At 42.2% G+C, this 21,238-nt stretch overlaps 1 protein-coding gene across 4 annotated transcripts in view; it reads right to left on the bottom strand.

The window, feature by feature from the left end:
• Positions 1 to 11,863, bottom strand: part of ube2wb (ubiquitin conjugating enzyme E2 Wb) — a 110,875-nt gene extending 99,012 nt beyond the window's left edge. The window contains exons 1-2 of one of the 4 annotated variants that reach the window (XM_085993172.1): positions 11,716 to 11,863; positions 10,493 to 10,584 (exon numbers count right to left, since the gene is read on the bottom strand). In XM_085993172.1, the coding sequence (XP_085849298.1) occupies positions 10,493 to 10,523 (31 nt within the window). In that variant the 5' untranslated portion in view covers positions 10,524 to 10,584; positions 11,716 to 11,863. Of the gene's footprint in view, positions 1 to 10,492; positions 10,585 to 11,511; positions 11,687 to 11,715 lie in introns of those variants that run through there. The other 3 variants (XM_085993171.1, XM_085993174.1, XM_085993170.1) reach the window with 3 other exon arrangements.
• Positions 11,864 to 21,238: the final 9,375 nt, after the last annotated feature.

Consider the following 21,238-nt stretch of genomic DNA (forward strand, 5'->3'; position numbering starts at 1 on the left):
AAGCGCCCATGTTAAAGGCACTATATAAATACAAGTTACTGATCTGGAGTTGGCTTTCAGTTATGAGTTTCCAAGTCCATTTAGTATGGCAGGACAGTGGATAGCAGTGTTGTACAGAACTTGTATTATGTGGGAGTTTTTGGAAACAACTGTGCCTAGGACAACCACAGGCTGAATATGCACCTCCAAATAGATGCACTTGAGTTCAATGAGCTTAAGAAACATCATATTACACAGAAGAAAAGGGCCCTGGAAAACACATTGCAGGAAGTGGTCACCCCACAGTTAGTGAGGAATAGTGAGGCAGAAGAAAGGAATGGGTAATGAGCCACAACAGAGTTAACGTTTCAGGTCGAAGACCTTTTGTCAGAACTAGAAAAAGTTAGAGATATAACAGATTTTAAGCAAGTGCAGAGGCAGGGAAAGGGGTTGGGAGGGGAGAAAAGAACAAAAGGGAAAGTCTGCGATAGGGTGGAAGGCAGGAGAGATTAAATGACAAAAGCCATGATTGCACAAGGCAAAAGGAGATGGTAATGGAACAAGAAGAGTCTAGAAGAGGTGTAATTGGCAACACCAGAACCAATACCAGCACTTGCAGTCCTAAAAAAAAATGGGAGCAGTGATTATGATCTGAAATTGTTGAACTCAATGTGGAGTCCAGAAGGCTGTAAAGTGCCTAATCGAAAAATGAGGTGCTGTTCCTCGAACTTATGTTGAGCTTCAGTGGAACAGTGTTGGAGGCCGAGGACAAGTCAGAGTGGGAGTGGAGCAGAGAATTAAAAAGTGACAGGCAACAGGAAGCTCGGGGTCACGCTTGCGGGCTGAACAGAGGTGTTCCGCAAAGCGGTCACCCAATCTGCGTTTGGTCTCACAATTTAGAGGAGCAAATACAGTATACTAAATTGCAAGTAGTATCCTGGATGGTGGGAAGGGAGGAGGTAAAAGGGCAGGTGTTGCATCTCCTGCGCTTGCTCGGGAAGGTGCCGTGGGAAGGGGAGAGGGTGTCGGGGGGTGATTGAGGAGTGGACCAGGGTGTAGCGGAGGGAATGGTCCCTTCAGAATGCTGAAAGGGGAGTGGAGAGGAAGATGTGTTTGGTGGTGGGATCACGCTGGAGGTGGCAGAAATGGCGGTGGATGGTCCGTTGAATGTGGAGATTGGTAGGGTGGAAGGCGAGGACAAGGAGAACCCTATCGTGGTTCCAAATTTTTTTTAAAAAGTGTTGCTATGTGAACCCACATGCATCCCAGCTATGTCTGCCTTTTTGTGAAATATGTGGAACATTCTTTGTTCCAGTCCCCTCACCCGTTACATTTATGACTGCCTCGGTGCGGTTTCCTGCTCTCACCGAAACTGCTTACAATTTCAACCCTTGCCTCTCCTTCACCTAGTTCACCTCCGACACTTCCCTTCCTCGACTTCTCTCTCTCCATTTCTGGGAATAGGCTATCGACGAAAATCCACTATACGCCCACTGACTCCCACTCCGCTTCCTCTATTCCATTCACCCCGTTTCTCCATCGCCATTGCATCTGCTCTGACGATGTCACCTTCCATACTAGTGCTTCCAATATGTCTTTCTTGTTCCTCAACTGAGGATTCCCCTCTACCATGGTTGACAGGGCCTTCAACCATGTCCATTCCATTTCCCACACTTCTGCTCTCACCCCTCCCCGCCCCCCCACCACCCCCTCCCAGGATTCCTCTTGTCCTCACCTTTCACCCCACCAGCTTCCACTTTCAATGAACCATCCTCCGCCATCTCCAGCGTGATCCCACCACCAAACACATCTTTCCCTTCCCTCCCCTTTCATAATTCTGAAGGGACACCCTGGCCCACTCCTCAATCACCCCCAACACCCTCTCCCCTTCCCACGGCACCTTCCAGTGCAAGCACAGGAGATGCAACACCTGCCCTTTTACCTCCTCCCTTCCTACCGTCCATGGTCCCAAACACTCCTTCCAGGTGTAACAGCGATTTACTTATACTTCTTTCAATTTAGTATACTGTATTCACTGTTCACGATGCGGTCTCCTCTACACTGGGGAGACCAAACGCAGATTGGGTGACCGCTTTGCGGAACACCTCCATTCAGTCCGGAAGCGTGACCCCGAGCTTCCTGTTGCCCGTGACTTGAATTCTCCACTCCACTCCCACACGGGCTTCTGTGTCCTCAGCCTCCTACACTGTTCCAAACAAGCTCAACATAAGCTCAAGGAACAGCAACTCATCTTTCAATTAGGCACTTTACAACATTGAGTTCAACTATTTTAGATCATGACCTTTGTCCCCATTTTTTCGGATGGCAGCTGTTGATGATTCTGCCATTCCCATTTACACCTCTTCTAGATTCATCATGTGTTTCTTTACTTGTTGCATTACCATCTCCTTTTGCCTTGTACAATCATACCATTTGTCATTTAAATCTCTCCTGCCTTCCACTCTATCACAGACCTTCCCTTTTGTTCTTTCCTCCCCTCCTCCTTTCCCTGGTTCTGCACTTGCTTAAAACCTGTTATATGACTTACTTTTTCCATTTCTGACGAAAGGCCATTGACCTGAAACGTTAACACTGTTTCTCTCTCCACAGATGCTGCCTGACCTGCTGAGTATTTCCAGAATTTTCTGTTTTTAATTGAGGATTTAAATTAGTATGGTGGCAGAAGGGCAAATCTTAGAGCATATGGGGGAAGGGTTAAAAGTATAGTCAAAGGGCAAAGCAGTCTAAAATACTAAGCTGAGGGGCAGGTATGGAGAGACGCACCTTAGTACATGTAGAATAGCGATTAAGGAGAAGGATATTGAAGAAAAGGGCAAAGAGTACTGAGGAATTATGAATGGGTTACAGTGTTTATATGCAAAGGTGCAAAACATTACAAGTTAAGTCAGGGAACTAGAGGTATCAATTAAAATAGGATGGCATGATGATATCACCTTGACAGGGCAAGACTGGGATCTAAAATTATTCCTGGCTATAAAATTTTCAGGGCGGGGAAGGAAAGAGGGGTGGTCTTATTAATTAAAGATATGATTATAACCACAGATATACAAGATATGGAACATAAGAGATGTGTTACAGAAATTAAGACACATGGTTTTAAAGGCTATGTAGCTGAGTACAGGCTAGGGAACAGAAAGCAAAGAACAGGGGCAAGTGAATGTTCTTCAGATTGGCAGGATATGCATAATGGTGTGCTAGACGGCACCTGAACAATGTTGGGAGCTCTTATTTTCCAATTATATGAATTGGATATAGGCACAGGAAGAAAGACATCCAATTTTGCTGATAATACCAAACTACGGGACATGGCAAATTGTGAGGAAGAATGCAGGATGGTACAGGTTAGCGGAATGTTACAGTTCAACTTAGAGAAAGGTGAACTAGTACATTTTGGGAAAAAAAAACGAACAAAACCAAGTTTGTAAAATTCATAAAGTTAAGAGGTTCTGAAGTTTCCAAAATTTTGAAAGGGTTTAAAACCTCAATAGCTAAAGACTGTTTTCACTAGCTGGTAAATTGCTAATGAGGGTTCAAAGGCTCATATCACTAGTTTTTTTTTTTTAATTCACACCGAGGGTCATGAGAACATTGAATGCTTTACTACAAGTGGCTCGGAGGCAACAACTTGCATTTATATAGTGCCTGCAACATAGAAAACGCCCCAGCGTAATATAGATAGCGGAGAGACCGAAAATAGTACAATGATAACAATATGAATAAAGGAGTAAATGCTGAGCCAAGGAGAAATGCACAAACGCTTAGTCGAAAAGATGGGTACTGAATGAGCAGAAATTTCCTCCAACTAAATATTGGAAGACCGAAGCCATTGTCTTCAGTCCCCACTACAAACTCCATTCCTGAGCCACCGATTCCACCCCTCTCCCTGGCAGCTGTCTTAGGTTGAACCAGGCCTTTCGCAACCTTGGTGTCGTATTTGACCCGAGATGAGCTTCCGACCACATATCCGCGCCATCACCAAGACTGCCTACTTGCACCTCCGTAACATCTCCCGACTCCACCTCAGCTCATCTGCTGCTGAAACCCTCAGCCATGCCTTGCTTACTTCTGAACTTGACTATTCAACGCTCTCCTGGCCAGCCTCCCATCTTCTACCCTACAACTTGTGCTCATCCAAACTCTGCTGCCCGTATCCTAACTCACACCAAGTCCCATTCACCCATCACCCCAGTGTTTGCTGACCTACATTGGCTCCCAGTCCGGCAACACGTCAATTTTAAAATTCACATCTTTGTTTTCAAATCCCTCCATGGCCTCGCACCTATCTCTGTCATCTCCTGGAATTCCCTCCCTAAACCTCTCCGCCTCACTACCTCTTTCTCCTCCTTTAAGATGCTCCCTAAAACCTACTTCTGACCAATATCTCATGTGGCCAGAGTCAAATTTTGTTTGATAATGCTCCTGTGAAGCACCTTGGGACGTTTTACTACATTAAAAAAGGTGCTATATAAATGCAAGCTGTTGTTGTTTGGATGCGTTTGAAGACAAAGACATGAATTTTAAAATTAATATGCTTGGGATAGAGCACCAATATAGATCAATGACATAGGACTTCGTGCAAGACAGGAAAAAGGCAACTGAGGTTTGAATGAGTTGGAATTGTTGAGTGTGGTTGATCTGGTGGGGAGGGGTGGGCTAGAACATGAGTAAGGGTTTCCATGGCAGTGGGGTCGCGATAGGTAGGAATCGGGTAATATTACCAAGTGGAAGTAAATGGCCTTGGTGATGGGTAGGGTGTTGATTTGAAGTTCAGCTCTGAATTCAACAGGGTGTGAAGGTTTTGCATGATCTAGTTCAGCCTGGGAAAATGGAGGGGGTGGGGGAGATGGAGTCAGTGGCAAGGGAAATGAGGTTATGCTGCAGGCTGAAAATGATGTCTTCAGGCTTCCCAGCATTCAGCTGGAGAAAATTTCGACTCATCTGCAACTTGATATTAGTCTGGCAGCACAGAGGAGGTCGTAGGGTCAAGGGAAGTGGGTGTCACCAGCATACATATGGGAAATGATCCCGTGTCTGCAGATGGTGTCACTGATGACAACATGTAAATGAGGAAGAGGGGGGGGGGGGTCCATGGATAGATGATTTCTATTCATTGGTTAATTTCCTTTTGCACCAAAGCAGGGAACATTTAATGCAGGACTTTCTGCACTATGTACAAGAACTACAGCTGCAATTGACAGAAATCGTTCATCTCTTAAAATTCAAACATTGTGAAAAAATGATACGCATTAGTTATATATAACACTTGCCATCCCCATTCTTTGCAACATGTTAATTCCAGGTTCACTTCATGCATCAAATGAACTCAATCACCTGTTCATTTATGTTACTTTCATACTGGATTTGTGGTGTTGTTGCAGTATAAAATGGGTAAACGCACATTAGTGCCATTAGTAACAAACTGAAAGAGATAGGGGTCACACAGATTACGTATCCACATTGGCTAGAGTATTTAAAGAAACTCTGGAGATTTGCTGTACTATCACTTATGATTAAAGATTAAAGAGAGTGAAATATATCATTTGTTTGTTTACATTTATTAAAAATAAATTTCTGAAGCAAAGCAGTGCTCTGTACACATGGGTAATTCTGACATTCCAACTTCAGCGAGAGTGAATAGTAAAATTGCGGCTCCGTGTGTGCACCATCAACAAAAAAATATTTTTATATGGCACCAAGTGATACAGTATAAAAATGACAATATACATGGACAGTCTCAAAATTCATTCATTAAACATGGAAATCTAAATTGATCAGCTTTCTGCAAAACAAAGTATAACACCCAAATATAATCTTCAATATATCTACATCTTATAGATTTACAGGTCATTTTATGAAGTTACATGTCTGATGCATTCCAAGTGGAGGAGGAACAAAATATTTCTCTTAAATTCTTACCAACTCCTAGTCCAAGTGACTATAAAAAAAGCCATCTATTGTGCTAAGTCATACTTTATTGTGGTTACTATAGGCTTTCATATCAGAAATCACTTATGAATTGAACCTGAACTGACTGCCAAACCAAATAAGCTGAAGCAAGTGTACAAACACCACAGCTGCCAACAGTTTAATGGTGCCACTATTACTGTTCAATTATGCAAAAAAGTAGTTTTTAAAATCCCTAAACATTAAATTCTAAAATTAAAAAGTGCAAAATGGAATACAAGATATTTCCTTTTTTTAAAAAAAAAAGCATCCAGCCATCCTTCCCCAGGGAAACTGAGACAACAGTGACAGAAAATGTGTGCGTCATTCCTGTGAAATTTGAACATGTTTAACTCTGGAAAGTGAGCCCTGATACCATGTTTGTTCTTATTAATAGAAAATAGTTTGTTTCAGTGAATTCTAGTCTGTAGGTTTAATGAAATTAAATATAACCATTTGGCAGAACTATGAACAGATCAGAACAGAGCAAGGGCATCTGAATCAGTATTCCAGCAAGTCAATGCGCATCACTGTTTTGTACTTAGATTACAAATTTGTAATGATCTTACTGACTTACAAATAAAGAAGGTAATTAAAAGAATTGATTTCCACCCTCCCTCAAGAAGTTTACAAAGCTTCAGCAGATTAACAAATAATCTGAATTGTAGATGTGAATATTAGTAAGTTATAACTTCAATACTTACTTTTTATTAGCCCCTTTTGCATATTGAAAAAGTCCTTAACCTTTCAACATATATTATAGAAAGTGTCAAAATACAGAAAGTACAGGGGAGAACTGAGAAAGGGCAAAGAAAGTGTATGAGAATAGATTAGCAGGCAACATAAAAGGGAACCCAAGAGTCTTTTGAAAACATATAAATAGTAAAAGGGAAGTCAAAGGAAGGGTGGGGCAGATTAGGGACCAAAAAGAACTTCTTGTGGAGGCAGAGGGCATGGCTAAGGAACTAAATGAGTACTTTGCACCTATCTTCACTAAAGAAGAGGATGTTGCCAATGTCACAGTAAAGGAGGAGGTAGTAGAGAAATTGGATAGGATAAAAACAGATAAAGAGATACTAAAAATGTTGGCAGCGTTCCAAGTAGAAATGTCACCCGGTCCAGATGGTATGCATCCTAAGTTGCTAAGGGAAGCAAGGATGGAAATTGCAGAGGCTTTGGCCATAATCTTCCAATCCTCCTTAGATATGGAAGTGGTGCCAGAGGACTGCAAATGTTAAATACCACTGATCAAAAAAGGAGGGGGATAAACCTGACAACTACAGGCCAGTCAGCGTAACGTCGGTGGTGGGGAAACTTTGAGAGACAATAATCTGAGACAAAATTAATTGCCACAAAATTGAATCCGATAGGATTAAAAGGACAGAGGTTGTGTGGATACGAAATTGGCTAAGGACTGAAAGCAGAGATTAGTGGTGAACTTTTCTTTCCCCCAGACTGGAGGGAAATGTGCAGTGGTGTCCCCCAGGGCTCAGTGTTGGGACCACTGCTCTTTTTGATATATATATTAATTACCTGGACTTGGGTATAAAGGGCATAGTTTCAAAGTTTGCAGATGATACAAAACTCAAATGTAGTAAACAGTGAGGAGGATAGCAACAGACTTCAGGAAGACACACAGACTGGTGAAATGGGTAGACACACGGCAGATGAAATTTAACGCAGAGAAGTGAAGTAATTCATTTTGGTGGGAAGAGGCAATATAAACTAAATGGTACAATTTTAAATGGGGTGCAGGGACAGAGACACCTGGGGTTGTGTACACAAGTCTTTGAAGGTAGTAGGACAAGTTGAGAACGCTATTAAAAAGGCATACGGGATCCCTAGCTTTATAAGTAGAGGCATAGAGTACAAAAGCAAGAACGTTATGCTCAACCTTTATAAAACACTGGTTATGCCCCAGCTGGAGTACTGTGCCAATTCTGGGCACCACACTTTAGGAAGGATGTAAAGGCCTTGGAGAGAGTTCAGAGGAGATTTACAAGAATGGATGAAAGACTTCAGTTACTTGGAGAGACTAGAGAAACTGGGGTTGTTCTCCTTAGAACAGAGAAGTTTAAGGGGAGATTTGATAGAGGTGTTTAAAATCATTAAGGGTTTTGATAACGTAAATAAGGAGAAATGGTTTCCAGTGAAAGGAGATTCAGTAACCAGAGGACAGATTTAAGGTAATTGGCAAAATAACCAGAGGTGACACGAGGGGAACAAAATTTAAGCAGTGAGTTATGATGATCTGGAATGCACTGCCTGAAAGGGTCGTGGGAGCTGATTATCTAATTCCTTTTTGAAAGTTATTATTGAAACATTTGAAGTGGAAAAATGTGTACGACTTATGGGGAAAGTGCAGGGGCGTGGGACTAATTGGATAGCTCTTTGAAAGAGCCAGCACAGGAATGATGGGCTGAATGGCTTCCTTCTGTGCAGTATATGATTCTATGAAATGTTTATAGGCATATTCCAAATATTTCTGGACACATCCATAAAAGCACTCGGATTTCACAGGCCTTTGTTTCCACTGCACTGAAAATTAAGTTGGTACCTAGAGTTCAACCAGCGACATATGACTCATTAACTGGACCCAATGTAGATTGTCTCCATCTTACACTGTAACTTGGTTGCTATAATTTCACCTATAAAAGTTATTCACTTTTAAGGGAGTACAATTTGCTATATTATTGAATGATACTGTGGCTATCAGTTCCTCTCAGCTCATCTAAAATGCAGAAAAAAGATCATAAAATATTAAAACAATAGTATCTTTTTCTAGTACGCTGAGGATATGCTTCCGTGAGTGAGAATTAAATTTAAATTGCACTCAGCTACCAAAAAATAAAATTAAAGTTTACTATTGCCTGCAAAAGATTTTTAGCTAATTGGTTATTTGACAGCTTTCAAAGTATAGCATGTACTGAGCTTTCCGACAAGGCTGTATTTGGTCTAGATTTCAGATTCTATTAAACTTTGGTTAAGCCAATTTTGTTTAAATTGAAATTAGCATGGTTTTATACAGAGTATTTAAAATAATTACTTTAATAAACAAACAGTCATTACCATAGCATACTTTAATGACAGTGTCAAACATTTTAGTCAAGTATTCAATCCACTGAAACAATCCATCAAATCATAACATGGTTACCATTTCTTGATCAACTGCAATGTACTGTTAACGTTAAAAACTCCAGCACACACTCAAAATGTTTCAAATACATAATACAACGCCTACCTAATAAATCAAACTAAAAATACAGTTTGATGTTTTCTTTACTATTGAAATGATGCCAACAGTCTCCTGCAGAACAGGATCTGGACATTCAGATTAAATGTTTGTACCATACTCCTACAAAGTTCCTTAATAAACAGGATTGGTAGTTCCATTTTCTTTGAATTATAGTTTTGTAATTGACTACATTAGATTGAGTGCAACAGCTTTATAATAGGTTTACTATATCAGATCAGTAGAGTCAGTGTTATACATTACAAGCAATGATCATTTGTAAGATATTAAAAGTTTTCTGCAGCAGAGATTTTTAGAATACAAGTTACTCTATATACTCCACTGCATAATTCTGCAAGTTAGTTATTTCAGTAATAACCTATTGAAAATTCAATAAATTGCTTGCATACGACCCATATGGAACTGAAACTGTTCAGAAATCCCATCATTATTCACCAGGTAAAACATGTGTGTTCACAAGCACAAATAAAGGCATCACAATTTATTGTGCTGATCATATACAGTTCTAAACCATTTGGTAGGGTGAAGAGTTAAATGAAGCAATTAAACAACAATGAAGGGTACATACATATCACAAGAACTGCAACATTGCAGAGTTCCTTCTATAAATAGGCAGACATTGCTAAACCCACACATCAAGTAAACAAAGACACTATCTGGACCTTAGAACTTTTTTTTCCAAATGAGATGACATTACAGTCACATTACAAAAATATTGACAGAGTATATAACCACTTCACCACAGTTACATTAGAACCTTCTTGAAAGCCTGTCAGACCATGCAGTGTCTAACAGATTCACAAAACAAAAAACACTTTACATGTTTTGTATGGCTCTCAAATTGCTAATTTTGAATAGATTTCTGGCATTTATAAAATAGTAATCATTGTACAAACTTAGCTTTTTTGTGAACAGCCATACTTCTCTCATTCACTACATAAATGTAATCCTTTTAAAGCTTTTTTTAAAATCAGTGCTTCACTTTGATATCTATCCAGCATATATATAACTATTCACATTGTGAAATCATACAGTAAGTCACATTTAAAAAAGTCTATAGTTAGAATTTTGTAACCTTCTTAATCATACCTTCTTCTCAAAAATAACCTAGTACCACTTATCCAACTGAAGGTACATATGCAGTTCACATGTCTTCATAACCACACAGTAATTGTACTGGAAAATGATCTTCAGTTCTAGTAAAGTTGTCAAGATTTTTAAAAAGCACTTGCTTTAAACCGGTTTTTCACATTTTAAATAGATGAAAATAGGCATAAAATATTTAAAAGTACATACTGTGTAAGTGAATTTTGTACACTCTTCTCATTTAAAGTCATTCCTGGGGGTGGTTCATTTTGCAAAGCCATTAGTTCCTTCTGTAATCTTTTCTAATAGAGAAATATATACAAGTTAGAAAATATGCATGATTACTGTAATATTGTGAAAATTAAGTTATAACTTTCCAAACTAATTCTCTACTTGTGAATAATGTTGGATTATAATTGATTTTTTACTTCAAAATTAACAATTAAACATACGTGAGCAAATTCTGTATCCTATAGAACCTTTATTCAGTTTCATACCCTCCTAACTTAATTCCGCAGCCACACCTTTTATAAACACACCTAATTACCATATAAATAATATTAAATACCACGATCTATACAATTGCTAGACTCATGTATTCAAGTACGAGTTACCAAATTTGGGAGTGCACAAAAACAAGTCTGCATCGACTTATTCAATTAAAGCTTTCATGAATATTGATATGAATAAAAAAATCCAGGATGTTAAATATAATGTGGGTCTTCATTTTCTGGACTGATAAAAGTTTTATCACGGAGAACGAACACAAATCCACATCTATGGTTTCCATTGTTACCTGTTCGTTCATACGTTAACAAGGCCATTATCAAAAAGGTCGGTGGTTATAAGTTTACTGATGTGAGGTAGCCTTTGCTTGATCACACAACCGTACCCTCGACAGCTTACCACAGGGAGGAGGGGGGGGGGGGGGGAAGAGAGAGACACAAACAAAACTAAAGTCGTGAAAATGAAGTCGATTTGAGTATGGCAACTTCTCAAGTAATTAAAAAAAATTACGATGGCGGAGGTGACTCGCGACTGCTCAGCCGCTTGCTGTTCCTGCGGGAGCTTCGCCTGGTGTCGCTGACACCTGTAACCTTCACACGGTGCGGTCTGCCAGCAATGCTGCTGCCATCACCTGTACAGGGAGGGGGAGAGAGAGCGAGCGAGAGAGAGCCCACCTCTCCCCGAGGGGTCATTTGTCCATCTCCTGGTCCCCTGCCACTCACCCCCACGATTTCAACAGCCGCACAAAAATACATCAAAATACACAAGCCGCCAGTCGGGCCACTCGCTTCTCCCAAAGCCCTGCTGAGAAGGCGGGGTGCATGTGCCGAGAGTATCAGGCCTCGTCCTGACTCGGGTACGGATAGAAAACTCCACAAGAAAGCGAGAACCTCCGTAAAGCGTCGCCAAGCCGCTAACACACTCACCTGCATTGACGCCATGATAGAAACCCCCTGCGCCAGAGACTACACTCGACGGGAAGACGTTAGTGCGTCATCACGCAGGCGCCTGTGCGCGCACACACCCCCGAGGCAGGCAAAGAACCGCGCGCGCCTCAGAGTGAGCACGAGGTGGACTCGCACTGCTTCCTATGTCAAACAGCACCACTAAATAAACAGCACACACCACTCAGCTTTTTTTATTTAATGTAGCATTAGAAAGGAGAAACAAGGTGCACAAAGGATTGGGAGGGACAAGATAGCACTAGAGTAAGAAATAGTACAGTATTAGGTGGGGTCAGACTAAAAGAGAATACAAGAAGGCCTAAGATAGGTTTACAGCGGATGTGTGTGAATGCACCAAGTGTGGTAAACAAGGTTGTAGAGCTGCAGGCGCAAATAGCCACATGGGAATATGATATCGTGACGATAACAGAGATCTGGCTCAAAAAAGGGCAGGATCAGGTACTAAATATTCCTGGATATAAAGAGTTCAGGAAAGATAGGGAAGGAAAGAAAGGAGGTGGGGTGGCAGTATTGATTAAGGAGAATATCACAGTGCTGGGGAGAGAGGATGCCTGGAGGAGTCAAGGACAGAATCTATTTGGTTAGAGTTAAGAAACAATAGCGGTGCCATTACACTACTAGGTGTATTCTATAGGCCACCAACTAGTGGGAAGTATATAGAGGAGCAAATTTGCAGGGAAATTACAGAGACATGCAAGATCTATAGAGTAGTGATAATGGGGGACTTCAATTATCCTAATATAGACTGGGATAGTAATAGTGTAAAGGCAAAAGAGGGTGAAGAATTTCTGAAGTGTGTTCAGGAGAACTTTCTTGATCAGTACGTTTCTGGCACAACGAGGAAGGCGGCATTGCTGGAACTGGTTCTGGGGAATGAGGTGGAGCAAGTGTCAGTAGGGTAACACTAGGGAACAGTATCATAAGGTTTAGATTAGCTATGGAAAAGGACAGAGAGCAATCTAGAGTAAAAACACTTAATTGGAGGAAGGCCAATTTCAGTGGGTTGAGAATGGATCTGGCCCGGGTAAATTGGAATCAAAGATTGGTAGGCAAAACTGTAATTGAATGGGCTGCCTTTAAAGAGGAGATGGTTCGGGTACAGTCGAGGTACATTCCCACGAGGGGGAATGGTAGGGAAACCAAAGTTAGAACTCCCTGCTTGACGAAAGAGATAGAGGGTAAGATGTCAGGTTGAGAATACAAGTGAGAACCAGGCTGAATATAAAAAGTTCACAGGGGAAGTGAGAAAGGAAATAAGAGGGGCAAAGAGAGAGTATGAGAATAGATTGGCAGCTAACATAAAAGGGAATCCAAAAGTCTTCTATAGGCATATAAATAGTAAAAGGGTAGTAAGAGGAGGGGTAGGGCTGATTAGGGACCAAAAAGGAGACCTACACATGGAGGCAGAGGGCATAGCTGAGATACTAAATGAGTACTTTGCATCTGTCTTCACCAAGGAAGAAGCTGCTGCCAAAGTCATAGTGAAAGAGGAGGTAGTTGAGATATTGGATGGGCTAAAAATTGATAAAGAGGAGGTACTAGAAAGGCTGGCTGTACTTAAAGTAGATACGTCACCAAGACCAGATGGGATGCATCCTAGGAAGTAAATCCTGAGGGAAGTAAATGTGGAAATTCCAGAGGTACTGGCCATAATCTTCCAATCCTCCTTAGATACGGGGGTGGTGCCAGAGGATTGGAAAATTGCAAATGTTACACCCTTGTTCAAAAAAGGGTGTAAGGATAAACCCAGCAGCGACAGGCTAGTCAGTTTAACCTCGGTAGTAGGGAAGCTTTTAGAAACGATAATCCGGGACAAAGTTAACAGTCACTTGGACAAGTGTGGATTAATTAAGGAAAGCCAGCACGGATTTGTTAAAGGCAAATCATGTTTAAGTAACTTGATTGATTTTTTTGATGAGGTAACAGAGGGTTGATGAGGTCAATGAGGTTGATGTGGTGTACATGGGCTTCCAAAAGGCGTTTGATAAAGTGCCATATAATAGGCTTGCCAGCAAAGTTGAAGCCCATGGAATAAAAGGGACAGTGGCAGCAGCATGGATACGGAATTGGCTAAGTGACAGGAAACAGAGAGTAGTGGTGAACGGTTGTTTTTCAGACTGGAGGAAGGTGCACAGTGGTGTTCCCCAGGGGTCAGTACTAGGACCACTGCTTTTCTTGATATATATTAATGACTTGGACTTGGGTGTACAAAGCAAAATTTTTCAAAATTTGCAGATGACACAAAGCTTGAAAGTGTAGTGAACAGTGAGGAGGATAGTGATAGACTTCAAGAGGACATAACGCAGAAAAATGTGAAGTGATACATTTTGGTAGGAATAATGAGGAGAGGCAATATAAACTAAAGGGTACAATTCTAAAGGGGGTGCATGAACAGAGGGACCTGGGGGTATATGTGCGCAAATCGTAAGGTGGCAGGGCAGGTTGAGAAAGCGGTTCAAAAAGCATACGGGATCCTGTGCTTCATAAATAGAGGCATAGAGTACAAAAGCAAGGAAGTTATGATGAACCTTTATAAAACACTGGTCTGACCTCAATGTCCAATTCTGGGCACTGCACTTTAGGAAGGTTGTGAAGGCTTTAGAGAGGGTGCAGAAAAGATTTACAAGAATGGTTCCAGGGATGAGGGACTTCAGTTACGTGGATAGACTGGAGAAACTGGGATTGTTCTCCTTAGAGCAGAGAAGATTGAGAGGTGTTCAAAATCTGACGGGTCTAGACAGAGTAGATAGAGAGAGACTGTTCCCATTGGTGGAAGGGTCGAGAATCAGAGGACACAAATTTGCACAAGTTCGGGATTTAGTGCATGCGCTTAAATCCCGAACTTGCAGTGGATTTCAAAGGCGGTATGGTGGCGTACTCCGAGAGTACAGCGTCATACTCACCGCAAAATCTGGGCCATTATTTTTGCTGCACAAATTGCTGGAATTGCGAATTGATAATGGTGCAGCAACGTCCATGGGGCAACTGGAACCTCATGAACATTGGTTAAGCAGATAGGCTATTGAACCCAATGAAATTCATGGATAGAGAAATAAACAGAGTGAATGACAGTGAAGGAAATAAGGAGAATTAGAGTCAAATTAGATACAGAAAGAGAAATAAAGAGAATTAATTAAGAGAGAAAAGAAAGACAGAAAGAAAAAGGAAAAAAAAAGACAAATTAAAAATTTTACTGACCTCTAGGAGCAATTTACTATCTGCGCGAAAGATACTCCACAGTTTCATAGTTCCCTTACTGGGCCTCCAAAGTGGAGTGGCATGTCAGGACCATAAATAATCTCCCACAATTTGCGATCAGCAGCGAAGCGAAGGTGTTCGCTGCTGACCCCGAAGTATACTTCGCACAAGGATCTCGCGATCTCTATGTCGAAACTTAAGGTTTTCTGACCTTCAATTCAAATCAATGGAGTATAGTGGGGATCCCCTTGTTCGAGCTGCTTTGACGTCAACAAGTTGTCTAAGCAGCCAATCAAAACACAGAATTCTCACAGTGAACAAGGAAGTGAGTAAGCCCTTAAAATTCTAACTTTTTAAAAATGTTGGAGAGAGCAAAACAAAGATTGGGGCTCTCACATGGGGAAAAGGCAAACCTGAAATAAAGATGGGCAAACTTAATTTTGAAAAATTTCTTAAACAATTAAATTTTTATTAAAATGGACAAATTTCACACTGCACAAAATTAAAATTCATTTCCCAGGCCCTTAACATTTGTTTAGCAGTAATAACGCTGTTAAAACCCCAGTTACACCTAATCCATTTGGGTCTAATATTTAGTGGGAAATTTAACAATGTAATTACTGCGGACGAAACAAAATTTTTGTCAGTTTCCCTGATTTGGCTGATTACACAGATTGCCGGCTCTGTGTGTGGAGGGGTGGTGGGGGAGGACACACACAGCCTGTTTCGGAGCTGTCAGTGGCGCACCACAACTTCAGGAATTCCGGCGCATGCACCAAATCCCGAAGTTTCAAAGGTGGAATGACGGTGAACACTGCCAGTTTACCGTCATCCCGACCGCACGGACCGGTGTCATTAACAGGATGCTTACAACATGAATTATCAGCCCTAAATGGCTGTGGCGAGATTAATTCGTATTAATGGTATTAGTGGCGCAAATCATCCAGCAATTTGTGGCGAATTGGAACTCATGGCATATCTCTTTGCCACAAATTGTTGGGTTTTTTACACACTAATAATGGTGGGTGCCATGAACTTGCCATTATTTTTCCTGTAATATCTGGGCCAATGTTAGCCACAATTGTCCCCTGACTTTTGGGTACATTTTGTAATAAATCACTAGCCTTAATTATGAATAAGTAGATTTTTTTGGAAAATAAATATGTATAGAGTTGATTACAGATTTTGTAAAGAAAAATACAGCAAAGTGAATGGGCAGATAAAATCAAGGGGAAATAATGACTTCATTTTTAAACCAGTAAGGTGCAGATCTGAAATTTTTCTCACTGAAAATAGAAAAATTATACTGCATTATCTTCTGAATATTGGATAATGTCTGTGTAATGAGGGCTTTTAATTTCCAAGGCATTCAATAGTTCAATGGTGAGCCATCTAGTATTGAGGTCAGGACAGCTGAAAGATTTGGACAAACCATAAATGATTGTTTCCTAACACTGCAACAACTTGCATTTATATAATGCCTTTAACATTGAAAAACATCCTAAGCTGTTTCACAGAAGAGTAATCAGACAAAAATTGACATTAGGATAAAGAAGGAGATATTAGGAGAGGTGACTAAAAGCTTGGTAGACTTAAAGAGGTAGGTTTTAAGGAGTGTCTCAAAGGAGGTGAGAGAGGTAGAGAAGGGAAGGTTTAGGGAATGAAATCAGAGTTTAGGACCTTGATGGCTGAAGGCATGGGTGCTAATGGTAGGGTTGCATAAGTGGCCAGAGGTGGAGGAACGCAGAGTTCTAGTAGGGTTGTAGGGATGGAGGAGGTTATAGAGATAGAGGGGTGAGACCTTTAAGGGATTTAAATACAAGGATGAGATGTTGGGGGACCGAGAGCCAATGTAGGTCAGCGAGCACAGGTTTGATGGGTGAGTGGGTGAGCTGAAGTTTGGAATAGGCGAGTCTGGATATGACAAGTGTAGTGTCCGCGTATAAATAACACACGGACTGCAGGAGAACGGTAATAACAGGTGTTTACTGAACAGAGGGTATGCTGGAACTAACTGTACAAATTACTACATGGTGTTATATACAGGTGTGGTCACTACTGGTACTGCAGTATACAGGGGCTGTAAAAGATAGTTCCTCTCTTAAAGGTACATACATTACAATTCCTCCCCTTTTAGATAAACAGTACATAACATTCATTTAACAATTAAATAATAACTCATTACAATTACAATTTTCTTTGTACTATATACATCAGCTGAAAGTAATCATTTATAAATTCAGTCTTTGAGGAGGCTTCCTGATCCTGTTTGGATAGCACCTTTCTCAAGTAGCCTGTGCTTGCGGCGGAGTCGATTCTGGCTCATTGTCATTGGTTGGTTCGTCAGCTTCCAATACCACTGATTCTGAGGTAGACGCAATCTGTACATCGGGTTCATCACCAGGTGCGTATGATCATGGCATGGGTTTGACTTGTTCCTGTGACTCTAGAATCTGGTCAGCATGGCGTCTCACGATGCTCTCTCCAACATCCACTGTGTACATTAGTGGTCCCTGCCGTGTGCATATCGTTCCTGGCTGCCATTTTTCTGTTCGGTAGTCGCGGGCCAAGACTGGTTGCCCTATCTTGAAGCTCCTGGTTGGCTTCTCATTGATGTGCTGGAATTGCTTATTCTCAACATCTCGTCTTATGTTTGGTTTGAGCAAATCCAGGCGACATCTTAACCTTCGGTTAAAGAACATTATGGCTGGAGCTTGGTTGGTGACTGCATGTGTCGCATTCCGGTAAGCAAACAAGAAATTATCCACCTTGGACAGCACACCCGAACGCTCCAGACTCTCCAGCTCTGCTTCGACGGCTGGGTGGATCGCATATGGTACCGGTCTGGCGTTAAAAAATTTTGGGTTTGCGTTATCTTCAATTTTTATCGTTGCCGTTATGCCTTTTAGAGTCCCAAGTCCTTGCTGGAACACCTCTTTCGCATCAGTTAGAATTTTTGACAGTCGTCCAGGTGTGACGTCATCATCCTTTTTGTCAGCCACAGTTAGCGCCTGAATGGAATGCCAATCCAATTGTATTTTTCGGATCCATTCACATCCCAATAATGGTGGTCCTCCATCTTGTAGTATATATAGATACAGTTTCTGTGTTTCCTTGCCGTTGTATTTAACGGGCACCCTTATTTTTCTGCTGGGGTAGACTTTTTGCCCCGTATATGTCTTCAAGACAATGGACGTGTCCTTCAAGGGTATGTGTGAGAATAGCCGCTCGTAGTCTCATCGATTCATGACTGTTAGGGCTGATCCTGTGTCCAATTCCATCTTTACTTGGGACCCTGCTATCATGAGGGTGACCCAAATGGTTCGGTGATCCTCCTTTGTGATCACGTTGTGTAACTTTAGACAACTTAGTCTCCTGCTCCCGGAGTCATTATCACTCTTCTGATCTTCTGAACTACTGTCCGTCATCTTTTGTACTTTCTTGTACTTTTCCTTAGTAGTTCTTTTAGTGTTGGTTTTCTTTCCCGACCTGCAGACTCGTGCTATGTGTCCCACTTTTCCACATTGCCTGCATACTTTGTCCTTAAACCAGCAATCCTTCTGGTCATGGGTTGTTCTGCCGCAGCAATAGCACTTTTCTGCTCCATATGCCATTTCATTGGTGCTATATTCTTGCGGTTTCTGATGTATTTCCGCAGCTCCCCGTGCTGCTGCTTCGTAGGATACTGCAATGCTGAAAGCCTTTTCTAGCGTAAGGTCCTTTTCCGAAAGTAGTCGTTTCTGGGTTCCTTCACTCTGGAGCCCGCAGACAAACTTATCACTTAAGGTATCTGCCAGTCCTGCTCCGAACTGACAGTATTTCGATAACTTGCGTAGTTCCGTAAGATAGTCAGCATTACTTTCGTCTTTGTGCTGGTTTCTTTTATGGAACTTGAATCTTTCTGCTATCAGCAGCGGTGTAGGGTTTAGATGTTCCTGTAAGATATTGACAATCCCTTCAAAGCTTTTCTCCATTGGTTTAGCTGGGGTAATTAAATTCCGCAATAGGCCGTACGTTCTCGCGCCCATCAAATTCAATAATACCGACGCCTTCTTTTCATCAGCCACCTCATTTGCCTTGCAGTACACTTCAATTCTTTCCACATACGTGGTCCAGTCTTCTATTTCGTTGTCGAAAGCAGTGATGCTGCCACTCTTCGGCGTCTTGGGTGGTTTAAAATGGCGCCTCCCGCACTTTTCCTTCTTCCCCAATGGATTAAAATGGCACCTCCCACACTTTTCCTTCTTCCCCCGCTGCTGCCAACATTGCTCCTAGCGTTCTAAATAGTAATGGCGGCGCCTCGCGGCTTTCTGCGCGTCTCTCTTTTGTTAATTAATTTTCTTAGTTTTATTCTTCTTCGACGCTGTCCACTGTGCGTCTCTTTTCCTTCCCCCTTTATTTATTTTCTTTAACGCTACCTGGCTCTTGAGCACCGGCCGCGCCCTGTGCGCTCCACCCTCTCTCTCTCTTTTTCTTCCCGACGACGCTGCTCGGCCCCCTTGCAGAGCCGCTCGATCGAGCTCTAGCCCGCCGCAGTCCGGGAATGGTCAGCGCACTACCTGCTACCAGCCCGATTTGCTGGAACACCTTGACTGGAGAACCAAGCCCAGCTCTCCACAACCTCCCCTGCGATTCTCTGAACTCCGATGGATCACTGGGTGGTTGCCCGTGGTCGACGCCCGTTGCCCTGGCTTCGAACTCCAAGAAGCTTCTTTTCAGGGATGGATCCCCGTGAGGTGATGCAGTACTGCAGGTGAGTTCGAACCTGCTCGTCGCCACTGTAGTGTCCGCGTATAAATAACACATGGACTGCAGGAGAACGGTAATAACAGGTGTTTACTGAACAGAGGGTATGCTGGAACTAACTGTACAAATTACTACACGGTGTTATATACAGGTGTGGTCACTACTGGTACTGCAGTATACAGAGGCTGTAAAAGATAGTTCCTCTCTTAAAGGTACATACATTACAACAAGTGCATGGGTTTTGGCAGCAGATGGGCTAAGACGGGGTGGTAGGCGTGCAATGTTATGGAGGTGGAAGTAGGCAATCTTTCTGATGGAGAGGATACAGGATCGGAAGCTCAACTCGGATTCAAATAGGATACCAAGGTTGTGATTGGTCAGCTTCAATCTGAGACAGTGGTCAGGGAGGGTGAGGGAATGTGCCGAGGGTACCAAGTTTTTGGTGGGGGCCAAAGACAATGGTTTTGGTCTTCCCAAAGTTCAACTAGAGGAAATTGGGGCTCCTTCAGGACTGGATGTTGGACAAGAAGGCTGAAAACAGAGGCAATGGAAGAACCAAGAGAGGTAGTGGAGAGATAAATCTGGGTGTCGTCAGTGTACATGTGGAACCTGATGTATGTCTTCGGATGGTGTAGCTGAAAGGCAGCTTGTAGCTTAGAGGAGGTGGGCAAGGATAGATCCTAGGGGCATTCCAGAGGCAACAGTGCCATTACTGGAGATGAACTAGACATAATTGGATAGGTAAGAGTGGAACTAAGCGAGTGCAGTGCCACTCAGCTGGACAGCAGAGGTGATGCATTGGAGGGGGATTGGTATGCTCGGCTGTGTCAAAGGCTTCAGAGAGGTTAATAAACATAAAAACATAGAAACATAGAAACATAGAAGATAGGAGCAGGAGTAGGCCATTTGATCCCTCAAGCCTGCTCCGCCATTCAATGAGATCATGGCCGATCATCCAAATTCAGTACCCGGTCCCTGCCTTCTCCTCATATCCCTTGATCCCTTTAGCCTTAAGAAATATATCTAACTCCTTCTTGAATATATTTAATGAATTGGCCTCTACTGCCTTCCGTGGCAGATATTCCACAGGTTCACCACTCTCTGGGTGAAGAAATTCCTCCTCATCTCTGTCCTAAATGGCTTACCTCTTATCCTTAGACTGTGACCCCTGGTTCTGGACTCCCCGGCCATATGAAACATCCTTCCTGCATCTAATCTGTCCAGGCCTGACAGAATTTTATAGGTTTCGATGAGATCCCCTCTCAATCTTCTAAACTCCAGTGAGTACAAGCCCAATCGACCCAATCTCTCCTCGTATGTCATTCCTGCCATCCCAGGTATTAGCCTGGTGAATCTTCGCTGCACTCCCTCCATGGCAAGAACATCCTTCCTCAGATAAGGTGACCAAAACTGCACACAATACTCAAGGTGCGGTCTCACCAAGGCCCTGTACAACTGCAGCAAGACATCCTTGTTCCTGTACTCGAACCCTCTTGCTATGAAGGCCAACATACCATTTGCCTTCTTAACCGCCTGCTGC

Source organism: Somniosus microcephalus, chromosome 7 (genome assembly GCF_052327205.1).
Source record: "Somniosus microcephalus isolate GS21.2 chromosome 7, FLI_Smic_1.0, whole genome shotgun sequence".
Taxonomy (NCBI): Eukaryota; Metazoa; Chordata; class Chondrichthyes; order Squaliformes; family Somniosidae; genus Somniosus; species Somniosus microcephalus.